Source organism: Sphaeramia orbicularis, chromosome 12 (genome assembly GCF_902148855.1).
Source record: "Sphaeramia orbicularis chromosome 12, fSphaOr1.1, whole genome shotgun sequence".
NCBI lineage: Eukaryota > Metazoa > Chordata > Actinopteri > Kurtiformes > Apogonidae > Sphaeramia > Sphaeramia orbicularis.
Window position 1 is genome coordinate 25,726,971 of NC_043968.1, and position 22,829 is coordinate 25,749,799.

Below are 22,829 nucleotides of genomic sequence, written 5' to 3' on the forward strand. Positions count from 1 at the left end.
GCTTCTCAACAGTTTGTCATCTCTTTTATCTATTGTGATTGTCTCTCACCATATATTTTTTATTAGTGAGTTTTTTTTTTTGTTTTTTTTTTTAAATCAATTACTAGAAATTTCAGGTGACCCCATGTGGGGTCCTGATCCCAAGGTTGAAAAACAATGTACTAGAGTAACCAGTGCAGCAACCATCTATTTGGTTCATTGTTTTGTTGACTTTGTAATTACTACCTGCACAAGCCACAAGAATAAAATATTTTTTCAATAAAAAAAAGTCTGTTATGAATCAGGTATCCAGGTTTTCAAGTGTTCAAGGTAAAATTATACAAACTCGATTAACTCTTTTCCTCTTTTGTGTGTTACAGAATCCACATATCGTCATCAAGCCAATATTGACGATGAGGTCGTTACCATGGAGATTCTGGACACTGCAGGCCAGGTGAGACATAATATCCCTTTGTATGTTAGGAATGTGAACAGAAAGGATGCAGATGAGCCTTACTTTAAATAAGGTTTTAGGATTTGCTGGAGACAATTAACTCTTCTCCAAAAGAAATCTCATGGGATGAAGTGACTCTTGAAGATTAAAATTTTCTGCAGTCAGACAAAGGCATCGTAGTATCCTGGCCACTAGAGAAAGCTTGTGTAAGTCCTCCAGCTGAAGACAAATATGCTGCAGTACTGCGTAGGTGTTCTGCTGGCGGCTGATTTCCCCTGCGACACTTCAGCCAAGTCATCTCTCTCCCATTACATTGTAGTCTATTTTCAGATGGCATTAGCATGAGCTCTGAATGTTTCCAGGCAGCGCTACAGGGATGTCAGGCCTCTCCTTATTCTTGATGGAAAACTCATCAACTGTGTATAAAAGCATTGTTTTGACTCTGTCATGACTAGTGATATATTTCAGTGTAGAAAGTCACTGTTCACTTTTCTCTGGAGGAATGTCAGACATTTAAGCTTCCTCTGTCAGTAAATGTGAAATTAGAATCTGTGTGCCTCCCTCCAGCCAGGTTACAATTCACATCTGCCACACAACCAATTAGACTCTGTTATAACCAGATGACTGTTTCTGTTTCAACATGATTAAATCAGGGGAACCGGCCTGATTATTCATGTTCTTCAGATGGCTTTAGGTATAAAATCTGGCATAAGCTGGTGTGGGAAAGAGATAATAGAAAGTCTAATTTCCTCATCAGAAATGTATCACCATGTAGTATCGCAGTAAACTATAGACATTTTTGATGTGAATCGATAGGTCCTGAAAATGTCTCCTATCTGTAGCTGTTCCAGATATTGTACAAAGAAAAACAAACACAAGTTCTCTAGCTGGTCTTACTGTACATAATGGACGTCATATCTTGTCTTTGTCTCAGGAGGACATCCAACAGAAGGAGGGTCACATGCGTTGGGGTGACGGATTCATCATTGTGTACGACATCACGGACCGAGGAAGTTTTGAGGAGGTTGCACCTCTTCGGAGTCTATTAGAGGAAGTGAAGAAGCCAAAGAACGTCCCCCTGGTCCTGGTGGGTAACAAGTCTGATCTGGACCACATCAGGCAAGTCAGCACAGAGGAGGGGGAGCGACTAGCTGCAGAAATGGCGTGTGCTTTTTACGAGTGCTCGGCGTGTGCAGATGAGGGCGGCACAGTGGCCGAAGCTTTTCACGAGCTCTGCAGAGAAGTGAGACGCCGAAAAGCAGTGCAGGGCAAGACCAGACGTCGGAGCTCCACTACACATGTCAAACAGGCCATCAACAAGATGCTGACCAAAATCAGCAGCTAGGAAAGAGCCACACTGTCTGCTGAAACAAGAACAAAAAGAAGAAGATCTAAGGATTTCTCCTGTAAATGACTCCCCCAAATATTGACTCCCAAAATATATATATTTGACTGAAGAATGTGTTAAATTTTTCAACAACTTGGGACAACTCAAAATGCCCCACATGCATCTGGAGGAGGTAAATGACTTGAGATGTGATCTCCCATTTGTGCTTACTGGGATCATATTCATCTTGGATACTGGGGAGACACATTGGTTTCATACTGACTCAACATAATGAGGTTCTCAACCTGTCTTTAACTCATGTATCTCTAATAATCAGTGAGCGCTCTAGTAACAATGCATGCAAACGGTCACATTTAGCATGCAAAGGATCAACTCATTTATTGACACTAAATGAGAAGATTAACAGTTTCCTCTCTGTCTTGTCTCTAGAGGGATATTGTGTTGTGCTTAGGCCCACATGTGTGGTATGTAATTGTTCTTTCAGCAGTAATTAAAGAAAAATATCAGAGAGCTACTGTTAGCCAAATGTAAATCCAACATCCTTCTCCCACATTAATCTTGGAAAATTCCTGGATTTGTTAAGTGTGTGTCTTTCAAACAAACCTTGAGGTGAAGTTCCCGATGTTCTGTTGACATTAAATATTCTGTATTGGACTTTAACTCCCTTTGTTTGTCAAAGACATGTGTGCTCAAGATCTCTATGCTTTGCCTCATGAAACCAAAGCACAATTTCAGAGGTCCAACATCTAATGAGAAATGTTTTCTGTAAAGCCTACAAAAGGAAAGCAGCTGCCGTCCTCCATAATATTGCACATTCCAGGGATGTTCTTCTTGGCTGTAAATTTGTTACTGTAAACTACAGTATGTATGACAGAGTCTGTTGCCTTAAGCAGTGCTATGTCTTAGCTGTGTACAGAAGTGAAAGGTATCTAAAATAGATGATACTGTGTAATGTCTGTTTTTCTCTTCATGGATGTGAACTGTATCTTGACTTAGCCAGCTGTGCACTTGTAATTAAAAATTGAGACATGTCCCACAAAATACCCTCTTAATGTGTGTGGCAATGTAAATGTCATGATGTTAAACCAAAGGACTAAGTATAGCATTTACATTTACACAGTGTTCATATGACAGATCAATGATTTTTTTTTTAGGAACATCCCTCAGTTAGCTTCACGAGCACAACTAAATATATTACCGAAGTTCTTTTAATATTATATTTCATTAACATAATGGTTACTTTTATTTTTCTTTTGTCTCTTTTTAGCTATGTCAGAGATCATCAAATGCCACTTCTTTGGAATGTGAGTGTTTCCCACCTTAAATGTTTTTTTTTTTTTTTTTTTTTAAAAAAGGAACCCCTCCATTAAATGGTGACTCGGTTGAGAATACAAAAAATTAAACCTGCTTTCTTTGGGTTGGGTGAAGCAGAGAGGAGTGGCCCAGCTATCTGGCAGATAATTACTAGAAGCAAAAATCCCATAATAACCATGGGAAGCAGCCACAGTGCTACTCCTCATCCGAACCAGTTGAAGACTATAAAGGACAATTTCAGATTTTCCAACCACCTTAAACGTATTCTCAGTTTGCTCCTGCATAGTTCTGAAAAGAACACGAGAAAAAAAATCAGAAACAAGTGGTGCCAGGCACAACAAACCCCACCCTTTGCACGTATTGTAGCCTATTTTTGCATCCAGCCAATGTCATCATGTCTATGCGTGCGCTGGTGTCAGCCTATCAATTGTCTCAATATACGTGCCAAGACTGAATTAAATTGAAACATAATTGATGTTTTTCTAGGCATTTGAAATTTTGCCCATTATAAGTAAATGGTAGAAAAATGAACTGAAAAATTCATAAAAAATTTTAACTTTGACCTACTTTTCCCAAAATGTAACCACATGTATTCTGGGTCACTTGCAATCTATAAACGCAATATGGTATGAATTCAGTCAACAGTTTTGCTGCTACAAACAAGTGAAATTTCGCCCATTGTAAGGAAATGGTATGTATATATATTTTTTTAATTAATAAAAAGTTGAAATTTTGACATACTTTTCCCAAAATGTAACCACATGCATTCTGTGTCACTGACAATCTATAAATCCAATTTGGTATGAATCCAACCAATACTTTTGCTGCTACAGACATTTGAAATTTTGCCCATTATAAGTAAATGAGCCCAGAGTAAGTAAAAAAGATTTTAAAAAATTTTTTAAAAAAAAATTGAAACTTTGACCTACTGTTCCCAAAATATAATCAGATCTATTTTGGGTCATTGGCAATCTATAAACCCAATCTGGTATGAATTCAACCAACAGTTTTACTGCTAGAGTGTTAACAAACAAACAAACCGAACCAAAAACAAAGTCCCTTGCCTCCCCTTCGGGGGGTTGGGTAAAAATACAATTCATGAACAATACGGAGACAACCTTCGGCATCACACATGAGATAAAGATGAGAGGATGTGTTCAAGTTGACATATTTTAGCCTCAGACCTTTGAGCTCACATCACCCTTCAGTGGTTCTGAATACCACTGGAGCTTTGACCAAAGGGTCATACTCCAGATTTGAAGCCCCAGGTGGCTAATAGGATCTGCGGTCTCAAACACCCTTCACAAGTGTGTGATCTGCAACCACAAAGCTGTGAGCACACAGACGCTTAGAAAACACATCAGAGGATTAGAAAATACATTCATCACTTACATATTTTACAAAAAACACCAGTGAAAAGATATTGCTGGGGTTATTATGGTTTAAAGTTGTCCTAATGTTTGGCCACCAGAAAAACAAAATGATGATACATTGATATTTACACTTAGATTCAACCTGTAAACAGCTGCCATGTTACTTTTTAGGAGAGACGCAAAACAACATGAGCTATGATTTCTGTTCCTACCCAAATAACAAATGTCTTACTGCAGTTGTCACAGTTTAATCTGTTTTCATCTCAACATGCAACTGACAAACAACTCTCTCACACCGACATGCTCCACTTTGTTCACCACTAGTTGCTAAATGTGTTTGCTTTTTGTTGCTGAGTAGTGGGTGCTTTTATAACATTTGGTTCACAACAGATAAAGACATCTGTGGATGGAAGGTCGATTTGAGCCGCGAGAATAAACCAAACAAAAACATTGCCATTTTTATAACTAAAATGAAGTCCAACAATATACTGTACTGCTCCCCAGTGCCTGAAATTGCGGTTTGTTGCGATAATTCAGGGCTATTTTCCATTAAGAGTGAGTCCTTTAACGTTCCACCAAGATCTGCACTGCAGTGATTTTCATGAAACACAGTAAGGCATTAGCCAAGGACAAGCCTCTGATTTGGAGATAATTGTTCCTCACTCCATTTTTCAACATTAAAGAGCCCCAGGCAAAGAGCCTAGAATGGTAACAGTTGAAGTAGAAAATGTCAGCATAAATGTTGAATGTATCTCTTGCTTGTTGCAGATTTGATGCCTAAAATACCCCACCAACCGAGGGGGCTGATGGCTGAACTGGTGTGTGCATGCCTTCATTTCCTGTCATGCTGAGATTCTCTGAGAAGGTTGAGAAGTGGGGTCAGGAAACAGGCTGGCCCAGTCATCACGCTCAAAAGACTAGAGCTGAAAGGTCGATCCCAAGAGGAAAACACAAAAAAAGTATGAAATTTTGGGGTGCTTTTCAAAATAATTTGACCTATAGCTGATGCTGATGCCTACATTATTTTCTGTGTGTTTATGTTGTTGTTGTTACTAACCCCCCCTCTTTTATGCCCAGCAAACAAAGAAATCTTCATAATAAATAAACAGTTTTAAATTCTCTCATCACACCATCTTTGAATGAGAATAAATAAAACCACAATTGGTGATACTGGTATATTCAGCTGATACGTCCATACATCCCTGCAGAAAACAGAAAATATTTCCATCAAGCTAGAGAGCTGAGGAAATAAGAAGCAGACAACTGATCCCATGCGGGGTCTTTTGACCGGGGGGGTCTTCCCTCCTGTGTGAACGTGACGCAAGCACAGATGGGCATGAATATGTGAGAGTGTAACTTGCTGAAATAAGTTCTCACAGTCGACATTTCTCACCAGCATAACAGAGGGCATGAGAGGGCAGTCAGAAGTCAAAGACAAGAAACAGACTAAGAGAAAGCTACTTAGAGAAAGACTGAACGAAGAAAAGAGTAAGTAAGTACATTTTATTTATAGAGCACTTTTCACAGACAGGGAGTCACAAAGTGCTTTACAGTGCCAGACAATAAAAATACATGTTAAAAAACAACTTAAAATGCAATTAAAATACAGTTAAAATGCAATAAATACATTAAGTGCAATCGGTTTGTAGCAGGCCTGAGTCAGTCACACTTCTTACACTTGTACTATGACATAGTTGAGAAGTTCAGTGCAGTGTAAGGAAACAGTAAAGGATTTTCCCCGAATATTAAATAGACTGAATGTCTTCCAAATCAGCTGTAACATCACAGCATTGTTCTCAGCCAGTGTAAAATATTCATCCAACACTTTTGGAGTCAATGCACCTCTCTCTGCTGACACTAATACTGTATCTCCAGAGCACAGCCAGCCTCTCAAAAGCCAAAAATAATGTCATATCCCTGTAGAGGCTGATATCCCCATACATCCTGTTCAGATATGCAATCATGAGGAAAATTAGATCTGCAGTGATTTCCGCATATTCACATGAATAACCGTGAAATAGAACAATGATTGACAGGCCGACAGATGGAGATCTAAATGCAGCAGCTGATTTATCACAGCGGATAATGTAGACGCATCTGGATTTTCCTGGTTCAAGATGAGGTGGTAGTGGTACCATCCTTATCACCCTCACCTTCAACTGGACCAAGCCTTTTACCGGCAGTCTGTTTTTGGACATCGAATACTTTAATGATACATAAAAATTGGTTTTACTGTCGCTTTATCAAAGACGCAGTTCTTCAAATGAGCAAAATCCGTAATATTCAGGGCACCAATCACACATTTACTCCATTATCTCCCTGAAACAGATACTCCAACTCATTTATTTCCTCAGCTATCAGGCTGCTAAACACTGGGAAGTGACTGAAGCTGATTTGCTATTTATTGTGTTTTTATTCTCTCTTAGCATATTAGTCATTTCACTGTTGAACTTGTTGCCTGGTTGCTGTTCTGCGGGTACTGACAGGTGAATGTGTATATGCTGCTATGAATGTTTTGCATTTGTTTGTTTGTCCCTAATTGTTAGGATGTTCAATAAGGCAGGGTAACCGTGAACTGAATTGCCATTCGGGAATTAATTAAGTTGTCTGAATCTGAATCTGAATGAATACAGGTTACAAACAACAACAGTTGTGAACTCTCCAAGAAATAAAGTATCAGCGTGGTAAATCCTTTGACACCACACAAGAAAGTTTATTATTAAAGCCACCTTTGCACATCAGTAAAGTAATACTTTATATTTGTTAAAGATCCGTATAAAGAGGTGGAGGTGGCACAAAATTCTCTATTCTCTATGTGGGAAAAACCCTGATCACAGAAAGTCAATAAAACTGATTTGAAATGTATAATCTATGTCTATATTTTATTAACTTATCGGATGGTTTTATATTCTCAAGATCCTCTTTATGAAAAGGTTGTGAGTGTTGTTGCAGAGGAAGTGAGAGTTGTTCAGTAAAGGGTAACTCTCTCTCTGTATACTGGCTGCTTCTCCACAGCTCTTCTCTCCTCTTCAGCCAAATCTCTTACAAACAGCACATACTTCTTCTCTGAGTGGTTTGGCGTTACACTGACAACATGTTTAGGCTGAACGTTAAGAGTTTATTTCCATAGCACCATGCAGTACATCCATTTTAAACAAGAAAATCTTCACTCTCTCGAGTTCATCATTGAGTGTCTCATTATGTTAACCAACAGTTTAGTGAATTTCAATAGATCTACAAAAGATAACTTTAATATTTTACAATGAAAACCTGCTATTGTTTTAATAAACTTCTTGCTTTTTGTTTCAGTATTTGCAGTGTAGTCCAGCATTACCGAATATCAGCTTTACTGGTCCCTTATCATTTTATTATTTCAGTATGCAAACCATTTATGGCTTGAAATGCTGAATACTGCAGTATACAAGCCTTTTATATTTAGTAAAACACTGCCTTAATATATGCACATGGTAAACAGAACAGGAGATGAAGTGTATCCTAGTAAATCCACCTGAATCCAAACCTGAAGAGAACTTATCCCTAAAACATTTTTAATGTGGTGTCTAGACATGCCTCCTGTTTTAAATACAAGGAACTGAGATACTATCTCTTAGATATCTGCAGCCAACTCTGTACTGTGCACATGAAAGGACTGAGCTTGAATTTTTGTTTTTTTTTTAATGTTCACTACTTTCTACCGTGAAAGTAAGCCTGAACAATTTCTGAAAATACATTTCACACACTTGTGGCTTTTATTAAACATATTAGCAAACAATCTGACCTTATATCTGTTTCTTGCTCTCTAATATCCTGTTCTTTCATACTTTTAACTCACAGCTCTCCATTATTGGCCGGATGAAAAGAAAAAAACAGGAAGTGCATCAAACTAAGATATAAAATGTCTTTTCATAGGCTCCTTTTCAGTCACTGATCATAAATGTTTCTGTTGTGTGGATCAGGAGACATGAGAAATAGTAGAGGATTTCCATTTGTGTGTGTATGTGTGTGTGTGTGTGTGTGTGTGTGTGTGTGTGTGTGTGTGTGTGTGTCTTCTGTGCTCTATGAGGCATTGCAGTTGCCATGTCAACCAAGGCCTATCCTTGTTTTAAAGAAACTCACTATGGTGACCCAGGCATTGTTGTACAGTAGGTCTAAGACACATACACATGTTGCAAGGGTTCATACATGTACAGTAACAAGCACACATATAACTACATAATGTGCTGGGGTTCTGCTGAAATGATTCCATGAAACCCTTAATATATACTGAGACCTTTAGGGTCTGACATGAATTGTAGCTGAATAAAATACAGAGAGTTAAATATAGAAGTGCCACTCCACCCTGTAAAATCCCTGTCCTGTGAGAGCTGCATAAGATACATAATAATAGAGATACATAATACAGCCTCCAGTATGGAGACACACCGAGTCTAAAAGAATAATAATGACTCATGAAGCAAATGACTGCACTGTGCAGCAAAGGCTTAACCAAAAATCAGGCCAATTTCAAAATCTACTGTGAGTTTGAAATGCAGCAAGGCTACACTACCCATAATCCAATTCTGCGTCAATTATGTTTAACTACGATGACCAACCTGTGACCTGGGTGTTACAGCTGCCTCCCAGCTCATTATGGCGCCTGCAGAAGTTCAACCTTTAAATGGGTACATATGTTGAAGCAAAACATTTCATCAATTTCTTTGCATTTTATCAATTTTTCCATCATATCTTGAGGGGAAAAATGTTTAACTACTGTTATGCAGCAACCTCTGACATCCTTCCCACATTAATTATTATTCTTGACATAGCTCCACAAGTTTATCCCAGTCTTACACAGGTCCAACATTTGTCAGTGACTTGACAGAACGCCTAGAGTTGTTTCATTTACCTTGGAGTGTAACACGCAGTTAGATCAATATCTCTAAAATGTTGTGATAATGGATTTTCTAGACACCGCAGTTGCTTGAAATCAGTTTTCCACCCCTGCAGCTCTGTGTCTTTAACTCATCTACTTCCACTAGTTAATCTCCTTATACTCCTTGTTGAACATAATCACACCCAGACAAGAATTCCAGATAAGAAGAAGACAGTGATCCTTTCCATTTAATCTGCATGTGTGCAGATTGTGGAGGTGTTTTTCTACAGACATCATGCAGGATGCTGGATAACAGATTACTGGTCATGTCCACAGGTAAGAGGAGGAATGAGAAGGGTTGTGAAGATGGATATGTTTTGTTTGGGAAGGCAATGCCCCCTACTGGTGCAATTAATTAAAGGACTGTGCAACTGCCTTTCTTGGGATGTAAACATGTTGCGTTAGAGGTGAAAGATGAGTAGGATTTCTCTGAGCACATTCATACAACATAATGTAATGAGTGAACTTTGTTTGCCTTTTACAGATGTGGCAGCTGTAGGCAGGTATGGACCTGTGGCAGATGAGAGATTTGACATGCTGACTTAAGAATGCAAGAAATCACACTGGCGGCAGATTATCATCAGGCTGCCAGTGGGCTGGTATGCAACACAACTTGGGATACAAATGATAAACACTAGACACAATATGTGAAAACGACAGTGTTTGTGAGCAACAACTGATGCAAACATTCCCCAAATTCAAAATGTTTAGTCATGCATGAGTTTCTATACTGGCCAAGTCATTCCCTAATAAATTCATAAAAATGAAAGCGTTTTGAGAAGAAACTTAATGTCCCGTCATCTGTTATGCAACACTGGATTTTTATCTATATATTACCGAGTAAACAGTTGTTGAACGTAGTCATGGTGGTCGACAGTCCACAAACCCTTATCTGTAATGTTTGCAGTATCTGCAGGCTGTGGAGTTTTTAGTCTTAACAAAACACATGTTTATGAAACTTGTCATGACTTTATTTTCTTAGTCTGGCAAACAAGAAGAGTAATTGCTATGGTTGGAAGAGCTTTAACTCTCCAATTTGTTTTGGTAAGACCTTCAGGTTAAGTGGCATCTATATTAAATCTGGTCTATGTCTGGAAGCAGGAATGTTTTTCATGCAGCTATGTTCTTTGACAGGTTTATTATTTTATGGTCATTATTATTATTATTATTATTATTATTATTATTATTGTTGTTGTTGTTGTTGTTGATGTTGTTGTTGTTGTTATTGTTATTACATTAACCCCTTTGATATATTGTATTTTTGAGTCTGCAGTGTTGCTCTGATCAGCACCTTTGATTATTATTTCTCATGGGATGGTTCTTCTTCTGGACCTGTTAGTTGTCTGGTATTTTGAAAAACATTTCAGACAAGGCTATAACAGATATTTTTCTTTCGTTTCTAAGCATTTAAAAAAAAAAAGTCTGATTCAGATATGGAACCCTAGATGAAATTTTCTCAACTATTTCACATCTGGCTGATCTGAACCTTGATGGTTTGGTTGTTCTAAATGAGATTCTACTGATGCTGAGAACTCTTGAACAACATGAAACACTACATGAAGAGGTTTCAGGCCTTGGGAGCTACGACACCAAATGATAATAACAGGATGCTATTAATGCATATAAGGGTCTATATAGATGAAACAGCATGTTGTAGTTTGACTAAACTACAACAAAGTTCCCTTCCATGGAAGCATGTTTTCAGAAAGATAGATTAAATTGTTCAAGTCAATGAATGTGCAGCCATTGTTCAAATATACCTTTGCATATTTAGCATGATGGGAGTAATGAGAAATGACAGCATCACAACTAAAAGATATCAAATTATTATTCTATGCAAAAACCACAGCCAGGCTGAAGATTTCTAACAGGATAGTTACACTAATGCATCATGAGGCAAAGGTGAATGCATCCCCTCGAGATCAATTCATCAAGATTTGAAAACAACTTAAGGTACAGAATTTGCTAAATTTAAAGACGACCTGCAACAGTGCTGTCCAAAGTGGGCTTGTTTTGTGTGGTCACAGTGTTCTTCAAACCATTACTCAGAGAGGGAAACAAAGCCAAACAACTGAGATAGGCCAAATCGTCAGTGCTTCCCGCAGTGGATCAGTGGAAAAGAGGTCTATTTAGTGATGGATAAAGCTTGAGATTTATGGCAGTAATAGAGGGGTTATTGCTACAAATCTCAAGAGACAGGACACTGCAATCAATCAAGCTGACAGTCAAAAGGGAGGTGGGAATGTATGTCTGATGATGTTTTGCCATCACAGAAGGAGAAGCAGAAGCAGAAGGAGAAGTAGCACATGGTACAGAGACATGCTCTAATACTGGTCTGGCTTGCATCTTTGTGGAGAAGGATTCAGACAGTATCAGGATAGTGATCCCAAACACACCTCAAAGCTTTGTAAAACTACTGTCACGGACTTTCCACAGTAACCCGACTTCAACCCCACTGAACATGTATGGTGCACTTGAAGACTGAAAATCCAAGGACTGACACAAGACGCTCAGTGAAACTCTGTCAGGTTATCAGGTCAGTCTGTCAAGCCCATGTCAGCCTGAGGGCATGCTAATATCCATTTAAAGGAGGTGGACATGAAATACTTAGTAAAATATACAGTCTGAACACACACAACACTCATACAAACCCACATAAAAAACAAACACACAGCTAAAACAGGCCAGAGCAGCAATAATTAAATAATGATAACACACAATAATGAAAACACCAGACGCTGACCCTGATCTCAGCATGTGTCCTGACATCTGTCCTGACAGCTGCATGAAAACACACAAAGTCCGTCCGTCGGGGGGAAGGAAAAAGGCAGCAGAAGATGGATGCGCTACTATTAGTTAACCTATGTACACCTTTATTAACCCTTTCATGCATGAATTGTGTGAACTTGAGTCAAGATTTATTTTTTGAGTGTTTTTATTCCTCCTTAGCCATGAAAAAAAAAACAATGTGATTGAGTCTTTTTTTCCTATGGAGTTACAAAAATATCCATGCATTTAATTTTTGAAGTAAAGAAACGTGTTTAAAACCCAATATCAGAAAGTGATATGAAAACAATGAAATAAAAACATTTTTAATGCTGCTAATCTGCTGTCTTCTCACATTTTAACATATTCTAATGCTAGTAATTACTCACTTCATGGAGATAATATGGAAAAAAAAAAACTTTTTGTCTAACAAATAACAATTGATTTACACTCAAACATGTCACTGCAGATCAGGTTTATCAAGAACTGCACAGTTAAAGTAATGGTCTGAATGTCAGTGTATGGGATGATGCATAAGTGTCCACTGTGTTGGCTGATATGGAACTAAAACAACAAAACCCATGAATATACAAGAGAACAGCTGTAGAATAACTGTCCACTGGAGTGACCTATGAATGAAAGGGTTAAACCTTTACAATAACAAACAAGAAAGCTAATCCTTATTTTCACCAAACACTCAGAATTCTTCACACAGGTGTGAGGATGCACCAGTCAGGTGTTTGCATCAGTTTGTGCCTTTTCTTTATGGTGAAAATATGTTCACTGATATAAAACAGGGATTCTGAGACTTTTCCAGCTGAATCCCCAAAAAGGTAAATTTAACGTCTTCCTGAAAATTGCCCCATGATCTGCATTTATAAGCATACGTCATGGCAGCTGGGCTGTATTATCTGCACACTGGTCCAAGGGTCCATGCGGACTCTGGGGCCAGTTTACCAAAACAGAATACAAACAGGTGACGTACAGTTCCTAACATAATATGAATACATTTCAACCTAACATTTATTTTATCTTCTAGTCCCAGTCCTCAAGGCCATGTTTTACTGGCCAAATATATTTTGATATGACATATTTTACGATTTATTTTTAATTTAAAAACTGATTATTCAAAACAAAAATGCTCTGGCTCTTTCATGCTTTTATTGCAGGAGCAAAAGCATGTGTTGAAACATTGGGGAGGATGTATCCCCCGAATATTATACCTATGACTGTTGACAATAAATATTACAATATGTTTTTGAGGACACTGTGATCTATGTCTGGTCGTAGCAACTTTTCTGTGTTGCAGGCCTATTAAATATAGAACTGTGCAAAGTCCTAGGCTACATTTAGCTTTGTCTTTTTTGCGGAATATAAATAAACAAACACATGTATTTCTAATTCTCTTCTCTTCTGGTTCTGCAAGACAGTACAATAAAATATGTGTACAGCTTTAAAAGAAAAGAAAGTCACTCTTTAGTGTGACATTTGACTGCATGACAAGAAGCAGCACAGTTAGAAACATCTGACATGTTGAATGAAACCTGGAATAAAACGTCAGAAAATTAATGCAATAAATCTCACACTTTCTGAACAAAAGAGTTAGACAGGTTAAGTGCAAAGAGAGGTCATGCTAAATACTTTACTAAACCAACAATCCTCATTTTTTTTGCTCAGCACTGTATGTAAAGAATTGATTTCATATAAGATTTTTTTCCCAATTATTTTTCTGACTTGTTTTACACAAAAGTGAAACAGCCCTTAGAACACTTAAAAAAGGCTTTTTAAAATGAATGCAGGATAAAACACACTGTATATAAACCAGGATTGTGGGTCAAACACAGGTCATGTGAATTTAACCACATCTCAAACATTAGGTATTTCAACTGCCTGCAATTTAACATATCACTCTGAAAATAACTGAGGCATGAAGCACAAATGTCTGCATGATGATGCCATTGTTTGAAAAGTAATAATGTGTGCACTGGCACGTTCATGACTGAATGTGTTTCATATTACCTATAAAATATCAGAGCCTAACAGAATTAATTACAAAGCTAGACGTGAATTGGGCAGCAGATGAAAGGGAGCTTTGGAGTCCAGCAGGTTTCTCTCACTGTGGCCTGGTGTTGCCAGTCAGATTTTAACACCCCCAGCTTTAGGCCAGGAGGAATAAAATACGGTAGTAATCCAAGATAAAGGGATTTTAGGATTATCGCTAATGTCCTGAATGTTGCATGGTTCAAATAGCACTTTTTACAAGTATAATAAGAGCCTGGACTTGACTTTAAGGACCATAAATGGAGTTCAACTCAAATCCTCCGTCTCATGTGAAGTTCTGTGGACGAGTCGATAAAAACTGGAATGCATGACCGCAGGTTTAATAAAACTCATTACCTTTATTAACAGAAATCCTGATTTTCAGACAAGAAACAAAAGTACAGAAAATCAAAATAATATTAATACTTATAAATTACAGAAACACATGAAATGCATCACACTTCTCACAAATAAGCAGCCAGACATTAAGATCACATAACGACCAAATTTACACACCTGAGGCACACAAGAGGGGTTGGATTCCATGCCACATTTACACCAATATACAGAAGAGCAACGTTAATACACTTAAAGTACCACACAATACCACCCACCATTCAGCAGAGAGAAAGGGACACAGTGGACTGAAAGATCGGCAAATAAACCCGTGCAATCGCTTTACTTCTCTCATTTACAAACACATTTAAGGTGGACTTGATTTTCCTTGCAGTATTAGCTTTATTAAATGGCAAGTCTCTGTGGCTGCATATTAAATTCAGTGTTAGGCTATGTATAAATTTAACATAGGCTACCTAAATTTGAGCTAGTGACTCGAACGTGACATCACCGAGGAAATAAAAAGTGTTTGACATAGCAGAGTATTGCCTTTTCTCCACAGGAGTATCTTCAAAGAAAACGTGTGTGTGTAAAATGATGCAACTTCATCTCCTGAAGATTTTGTGAAATAAGCACAAACTCTGCGCATGCTAGAGGAGGGTGTAAATGTACGGTCTGTGACATCAGCAGAAGGTTTATGAAGGGGTGTTTAGAAGGAAATTAAAGGAGAATGTGTGAAAGGAGCCATAACAGGGCTGGATCAGTCTACAAAGTCCCCAATTTAACCTGTTCCTACAAATGTGTGCGTAAGTAAGAACATACAGTCATGGAAAAAATTATTAGACCATCAAAAGTCATCAAAAACAGTGGTTATGCAATCAAGTACTAACTCCTGTGCGTATCATGTGACTAAAACAGACAGAAAAGAAAACATGGAATGTCTAAAAGCACTGTTTTTGTCAGTACAATGCCATAGATACTGATGTAAGAACTGAAGTGATTTTGGTTATTTTCAAGAAAACATGGAAAATGGATAGATATCAGCTCTGAAATTAAACTCTTATGAGCTACTTTTGTTGTTATCACTATATTTGTCCAAACAAACATACCTTTAGTTGTACCAGGCATTAAAATGAACAAGAAATTGAAGAAAACAAGGGGTGGTCTAATATTTTTTTTCCGCGACTACAGATAATAATAACAACAGAACAATTTAGGACTAGATTTGAAACAAGGCCTTTAACAGGACAAGGTCAATAATGGTGTAACTTCACTCCAGAAAAAATGTCAAACTAGTTAAGGTTAAACTTTATATGATAGGAAAATTACTGTAACATTATGGGGGCTGGAAGGCTAATATGTGCGTGTGTTTAGTCTTTTGGTGACTGAGAAACTGTCCCTTTGTGTTGACATCATAGACAAAACATTTTTCTTTCCCTATCAAACTTAGCCCTCCCTGCTAAGGCAACACATTCATTCCGGACCAGAGCATGTCAGATGAAAAAGCACGGCTCATTTCACAAAATCCTTCTCAGTACTACCACTCTGAAGTCAGTTTCTGCAGAGCACTGCTGAACTTGAGGTAGTTACTAATAAAGTTTGCAGCTCAGTTCCAATTAAGTTAAAACTATTAGGTGAGTTCACGAAATCAGCTGAATAAAAGACTGAAATTAAAGGCTGTCAATAAATATAAGACAACGGTGAAACTACACTGGTGAGAAATTAAGATCATGTAATATCTGGTCACTGATAATAATCGGACCAGGCAGATATGTACCGTCTGTACAGGATGGCATCAGCTGGATCCTAAACTGCCCTTTGAGCTAGAAAGAGCAAGCAAACTGACATCAAAATATCTTTAATTCCTACATATTAGCACATTATTAAATTATGTGGTTGCATTTCTCCTGATTTTAACTCAAAATCAAAAACATCAGAGAGCGGTTACTGCTGCATGCAGTAACTGGCCACGTAATGTCTTTAACGGACACAGTGATTTAAGTTCATATGTCAGTTTGTCAGTGACGTCACAGCCATTATTGCGTGGCACATAAGGGATCATAAATCCTCATGGTTTGGATATGGCTTATCACACTGTGATATTAGATTCTAACTTTACACCAAAGACAAAAAAATATGATTTAAACCTTTAAGGGGTTGTACAGCAAAATGCAATTTTGGTCCATTTTGACACAGTGCCAAAGGTTATAATAAAATATTTGCAAAAGTGCTGAATGGAAATACACTGAAGCGACTCAGAGAGATAGCAATAGTAGATCAGATTTGACTTTTACAAACACGCCTCCGAGGCAAAATTGTTATTCAATTTGGGTGCAGCAAAATAATCAGATTTACATGAAATCCTCAAGATCAAAATAACAAGCTTTCTGATTTGGAAAATAAGCATGTTAGGTTAGTGCTGTGGTTGTGTAGCTCCACCCACTGAGGATAACTGCAACGCATCCTGTGGTTATTGCCTCGGGAGCAGGTGATTATTATGATGACACTTAATCTTAATCATTGCTTTAATGTGTCTGTTGGTAATGAGCACTGTCACATGTATCCATCGTGTATTTGTCAGGCTAACACTTGTTCAGCTACTTAGCACAATGAGCAAACAATCTTAGCTTTACTGTTACTGCCAGTGAGACAGAACGACAAAGCTAAGCTCAACTTATTATTAGCATCATTATTGCAAATGTGGGCAGTCCTTTTTTCTTTTAGTATGAATTAAAATGGAAAAATGTACTACACTCTCATACATACACCACTTAAATGTTTCATGCATTTTGAGTATTTTCAACTTTAAAATGGACAATGAGGATGATTATTATTAGCAATAAATTATTTTTGCCTCATGTTTTTCAGTTAAGACAGGTCCATTTCAAGCATACTGCTCAGATTCTTTGTAAAATATTATGTATTTGTAAGAAACACTGAATATAAACAACATTTGTTTGTTTACAAGAAATCTCTGCAGCACAACCTTCAACTGGTTTTATGGAGTGAGAGAGATTCCACTGGCTGAGATATGTACACATCATACTTTTTAAACAATTTGATTTGATCAGCAAACTATTTATGTTCTGAACTTATTTTAACTCCAGTTCTGATCCATTTAACCATAAACTGTGTTGACACTTATTGTTTCTTGTAACGATAGACTTACATTTCAGTTTAGGGCATTCTGATTGAAAAACCTGATCTAGATGTTGTCTGTCGCAGACGATAATGTAGTCATCCACCAGACTGATTGATTTCCTGTGAAAAGAGCAAGTTGTAGGTTACATGAATGCTCTGCATGTAAAACTGAAGAGACAGCCATGCTCCTCGTGTTTCATGTCTAGGTATGTTCTCGAGCTGCTGCGCAGGAATACAGAGCATGTGATGGTTTTCTGTTTCACTGGTTTGAATTTATGTACAATGTTCACTTAACATTTGCATGCAGTATCAAAGCAGAATAGACATCTAAAGTCTGCTTTGGTTGCTACCACTGAAGATGTTGCATACACACAATTTGGCCAAAAAATGAAAGTTAAGATAAACACTCTCACTGCAATCTCAGCTGACATTGGTTTGTTGGTAAAGAATAAACATAAGCTGCAACCTTTTTCTTTCTTGATGGAAAGATTAAGTCTCAAAGTGTTCAGTCCTTAAGATGTCGCCTTACACAGTACATGTAGTTATGATACAAATCCCCCCAGAATATTCTGTAGTGCTAATCGCAGAGCAGAACACATCCAGAAAAAGTACGATTAGAGGGGAAGATCAGAGCCGTGATGGAAGACGATGGCTGTAAGCCAGAACAGCATTTGCACCTTGTGAAACCACAAGCTTAGTTGGTTAGCTGTATTCACTGACCCGGTACAGGGGGGATAGTTTTTTTTTTTTATTTTTAGTAAAAAGCACTTTGGTAATGATAGGCCAAGGTAGAGGACTCACTACATAAGCCAATATGTGTCTACAGCACACAGATGATAAGAAATGTGGCTGGCAAAATGCTTGAAATCGCTGGTGAACCATGAGGATTCGGTATATTTGTGAATGAATTATCTTGAAACGTTTCAGTAAGAAGATTGCTGTAGACACCTACACATAACTAAATTAAATTTGATTTTCATAAATAAATCAATATTTAAACAAATCAAGTATGGCACAAAATTGCACATTTTCACTGGCTGGACATAGAAATGCAGAGTACTGACTATATACCAAGTCATACAATCTAAATGATCAGTATTTACTGGGCATATTCATCAATAAAAAGGCCAAAATTTTAGAGGGAAGTACAATATGTTTCCAGTGATGCTGTCCACATCAAAGGCAGGTTTTCACCAAATGATAGCATTAAGTCAGTATAAGGTGCCATTACATTGCACAAATTACTTTTAAGTCATAAAACTGAAAATAAAGCACAAAATACATCCAATTTCTTCATGTGATCATGTGTCAACAACACAGAAAGGAAGAAAAGATTAATGGGGTTGGTAAAAGTAATCTGAATGGGATTATTCTGCTTCCTCCGTCCTCCATCACTGGCTCCCTAAAATCTGTTGGCCTCTTTAGTGATAAACTCATTGATCTGGTGACAACAGGCTGCGCCAGGTAGTAAAACTTCACACACAAGAAGAAGGAAAGAGAAAAAAACAGCTGAGGTGCTGAGAAGGAAGAAGACTCCAAAACAGGTTTTTTTTCTCAAACCTGACGACTAACAGAAACAGGAAGCGCCTGGAGAGGCTTTTAGTCAGTGAAGAGGCTGGCGAAGGACTGTCGGAGGCTGCGGATGGTCTCAGCTTTAGCCTCGTCGTCAGTCAGGGTTCCTCTTAATGTTTCTGTGAAGGTGTTGGTCAATGACTGGGATTTGCTGTAAAGAAACAGCACAGGAGAGTAATCTGTTACATCTGCAACTAGAAGCACTCGGAGAGCACAGACCTCCGCCAAGGCTGATCAGTGGCCCCCCCCCGTGGGCCCCCCCACGCCAAGGAGGTTATGTTTTTGCCAGGGTTTGTTTGTCTGTCTGTTTGTTTGTTTGTCTGTCCGTTAGTGTGCAACATAACTCAAAAAGTTATGGGCAGATTTTGATGAAATTTTCTGGTCTGCACCCCCCCCGTGGGCCCCCCCACCCCCAATCACCACCAAAATTTAATCATTTCTTCCTTATCCCATTTCCAACAAACCCTGAAAATTTCATCAAAATCTGTCCATAACTTTTTGAGTTATGTTGCACACTAACGGACAGACAGACAAACAAACAAACAGACAAACAAACCCTGGCAAAAACATAACCTCCTTGGCGGAGGTAATCAATGAGTAGAAGATGAAATATAGAGGTGTTGTAGAGGTACGCTGGATATCCCAAATGTATACAAAGACACCTAAACTGTCCTCTATATGCAACCTTGACTTCATAACAACAAACCAAACCTAACAACAGTTTTATGTGCAGTTAGAGCTTCTATTGACCTACAGCAGGGTCTTCATACTATTTATATTATTAATTGATAAGCACTGGTGGCAGTAATCCACAAACTAAAAATGAATGCATTCTTATTGTGAATGATTTTAAAATGTGTTTTGGAGATGTTTTAGCAAGGATGAAGCTCATTCAGCAAGACTATTAGAACTCAAGGAAACAGACAGTGGTTTAGTAAGAAATATCAAATGTAAACAAAACTGTCATTTGTTCCACAATGCTAAAATAGGATTTCAGCACACTTTACAATGCTATCTAGCAGGAGCATTAGGCATTACACATCCTGGGATACTTAAAAAAAACATGCAGCTTTAGTTAAATAATCCCATATCTGTGCATAACAAAGGTGAGGTATCTCTGCTGTAAATGATAATAGGTAAGAAGATAAAGTTCAGGAGAATCTTTCGTTCATTTGAATACAAGACTAACTGACTGACTGACTGTCCTATCACTGTATTGAAGACTCACTTGAGCTGTGGTGACTGTTTCTGAGGTCCATGGCCAGAGGGAGCAGGGATGGGCCCAGGCTGGAAGGCCTGACTGGGCGAGGTGGTGGCTGAGCGGGCTCGCTGAGGGGAGCCCTGGGCTGACTGGGACGGAGAGGCGGAAGCAGAGCGATGTCCCCCTGAGGTAACAAACATGCAAGCATATTTATAATTACATCCGTTGTTTCACCGTGTCATTACTGTTACAGTCATGAAGATGAAGTTCTTACCTCGTCTGGGCTGTGTGGTCTGTGGATGGAAGAAAAAACAGTGATACAGTTAGCAGCATGTATTTACATGCGCATCCTGTTCTCAATAGTATTACAATAATTTCCAAAGATATATTTCCACCCTAAATATGAGATAACTGTAGTAGAGAGTATATGGAGCAAGTTAAAGCAAAGATTTGAGTTTTCTCTATTTGAGTAAAAAAAAGCTTTCATTTGGATTTTTAACCTTCTCATCTGTAAAATATGCATCTAATTCTGTTTTCTATGAGCCTTTAATGTATGTCAAGTATTCTGCTCTAACTAAGGCTGGAATCACACGTGGAGTTGAAAGATGTTTAATAAATGTAGTTTTCCAAAAAGTATGCTGTAATACAAACAGGTACCTTGACAGAGGACGGCTGGGGTGTGGAAACTCCGAGCAGCGCAAGAGCCATCTTGTTCATAACCAGCTCTGTGATGAGCTGTTTGTCTTCCTCCACATGCTCACCAATCAGAGGCATGGAGCTGTCCATCACCTTCAGACATAGAAACACAGCCAATGGATGACATCTCCTCCACTAGATGGCACTATTGTATCTGGTATAAACACGAAGACCAGCCTGTTCAGACTCAACAAGATGTTGGTGATAATGGACTGAATGGTACTTAGCCAAAAATGATGAGTCATTTACAGACACTTCATATTCAACAGTGTTCCCACTGTACCGTGTGACTGAAAGCACTCCCCTGGCTTTAAATACAATTTATTGCTGGATACAAGACTGGATAGAAGTGCTTTGTTTGTTTTCTTCAGTCTCTTAGCCCTAAAACATATATTTCAGTTCTATAGCTTCAGATGATCTATGGATGCAATTAAAGGGCACATGAGCTAAAAATGTTAAAAGCTATACTGAATAGGTATGTGAACACAAATCTTATCTTTCTAAGTGGAACCAATGAACTAAACTTAGAATATCCCGTGAACAAACTCCGTCTGTAAATATTATGCCTCCCAGGGGTTGACTCGGAAGGTCCAGACCACATGCACTGCTACTCAATTCCCACACATCAGCTCACATGCACATGCACGTGTGTTGCTGTCCTCCTGCCTAAAGACCAAAACAAACAAGAGAAGAGAAGTGTGGCTGCTGGCACTGCTGGTCTGGTGGCGGATGCCCAGTGTGGTGCTGCACCGCGCCCCTGCCACAAGCTGTAAACACAGCGCTGGGCATGCATGTGCTTCCCATTCTGCACACAGTGTACATCAAGCAGCGCAATCATGTGCCACAGAGAGCTGAGAGCACGCAGGCTACCCACCCCAAACAAATAGTCCAGCAGCTCATTGCACTGTGCAGCCTCTCCTCACTCTCTCAGTGAAGCTGTTTTTTTTTTTGTTTTTTTTTTAAATAGGTGACATCCTTTAAATCTAGATGAACAATAAATTCCTCATGGGACAGACTGAGGCAAATTCCCCTGTTAACTTAAAACATACACTGAGTTAACTGGGTCAGATTGTAATTGTGAAGCATTCGACGGCACATAAACTTTGCCATAAATAGGAATATTTTGATGGCTTTCAGATAAGATAGTTTAACCCATAAAGATCCAAACATCCACCGCTGACCAAAACCATCTACTGGTCTAAACTGTTGATCCACTAATTCTATCAATACATGTAAATAATTGGTGTAAAATGCAGTTCATCATCATTTCATGGTCATCAGATATGACCCATTTGGAGGTTCAGAGGCTCCATAGTTACCGTGGAGACACCGTCATCTTCTACAACATCGATTCACCAGTAAAACCCATAGAGTTTGATAAATGACAGTGGATGGAGACACTGGGTTTATGTTCAGTTAATGATAGATTTTACTTTAAAAAAAAAAGTCACGTTTTCTTTAGTTTTCTCTGTTTTTGATATAATAATCCTCAACTTTAATCTGAGGTTTTATGGATGTCTACATGATTAGTGAATTAAATATAAGAAAATACCTGATAAATACTTAAAAATGCAAAATACAGAACATAATATTGTAATAAATGGTGATAAATCCATTAAGAAATGTTAAAAATAGAGGACAAATTCATTTGGGAACTGCCACAAAAGTAGCACTGGGTCTTTATGGGTTGAAATAAA

General features: G+C 38.2%; 2 protein-coding genes across 5 annotated transcripts in view; one reads left to right on the forward strand and one right to left on the reverse strand.

Annotated features, from left to right (window-relative positions):
* Window positions 1-3,551, forward strand: part of rerg (RAS-like, estrogen-regulated, growth inhibitor) — a 49,005-nt gene extending 45,454 nt beyond the window's left edge. For 2 of the 3 annotated variants that reach the window (XM_030150761.1, XM_030150763.1), the window contains 2 exons: window positions 360-433; window positions 1,368-3,550. In XM_030150761.1, the coding sequence (XP_030006621.1) occupies window positions 360-433; window positions 1,368-1,778 (485 nt within the window). In that variant the 3' untranslated portion in view covers window positions 1,779-3,550. Of the gene's footprint in view, window positions 1-359; window positions 434-1,367 lie in introns of all 3 variants that reach the window. The other variant, XM_030150762.1, reaches the window with a different exon arrangement.
* Window positions 3,552-17,214: 13,663 nt separating this feature from the next.
* syn3 (synapsin III) overlaps window positions 17,215-22,829 on the reverse strand; it is a 130,861-nt gene continuing 125,246 nt past the window's right edge. The window contains exons 10-13 of one of the 2 annotated variants that reach the window (XM_030149014.1): window positions 21,094-21,225; window positions 20,711-20,729; window positions 20,464-20,620; window positions 17,215-19,386 (exon numbers count right to left, since the gene is read on the reverse strand). In XM_030149014.1, the coding sequence (XP_030004874.1) occupies window positions 19,263-19,386; window positions 20,464-20,620; window positions 20,711-20,729; window positions 21,094-21,225 (432 nt within the window). In that variant the 3' untranslated portion in view covers window positions 17,215-19,262. The remainder of the gene's footprint in view (window positions 19,387-20,463; window positions 20,621-20,710; window positions 20,730-21,093; window positions 21,226-22,829) is intronic. The other variant, XM_030149013.1, reaches the window with a different exon arrangement.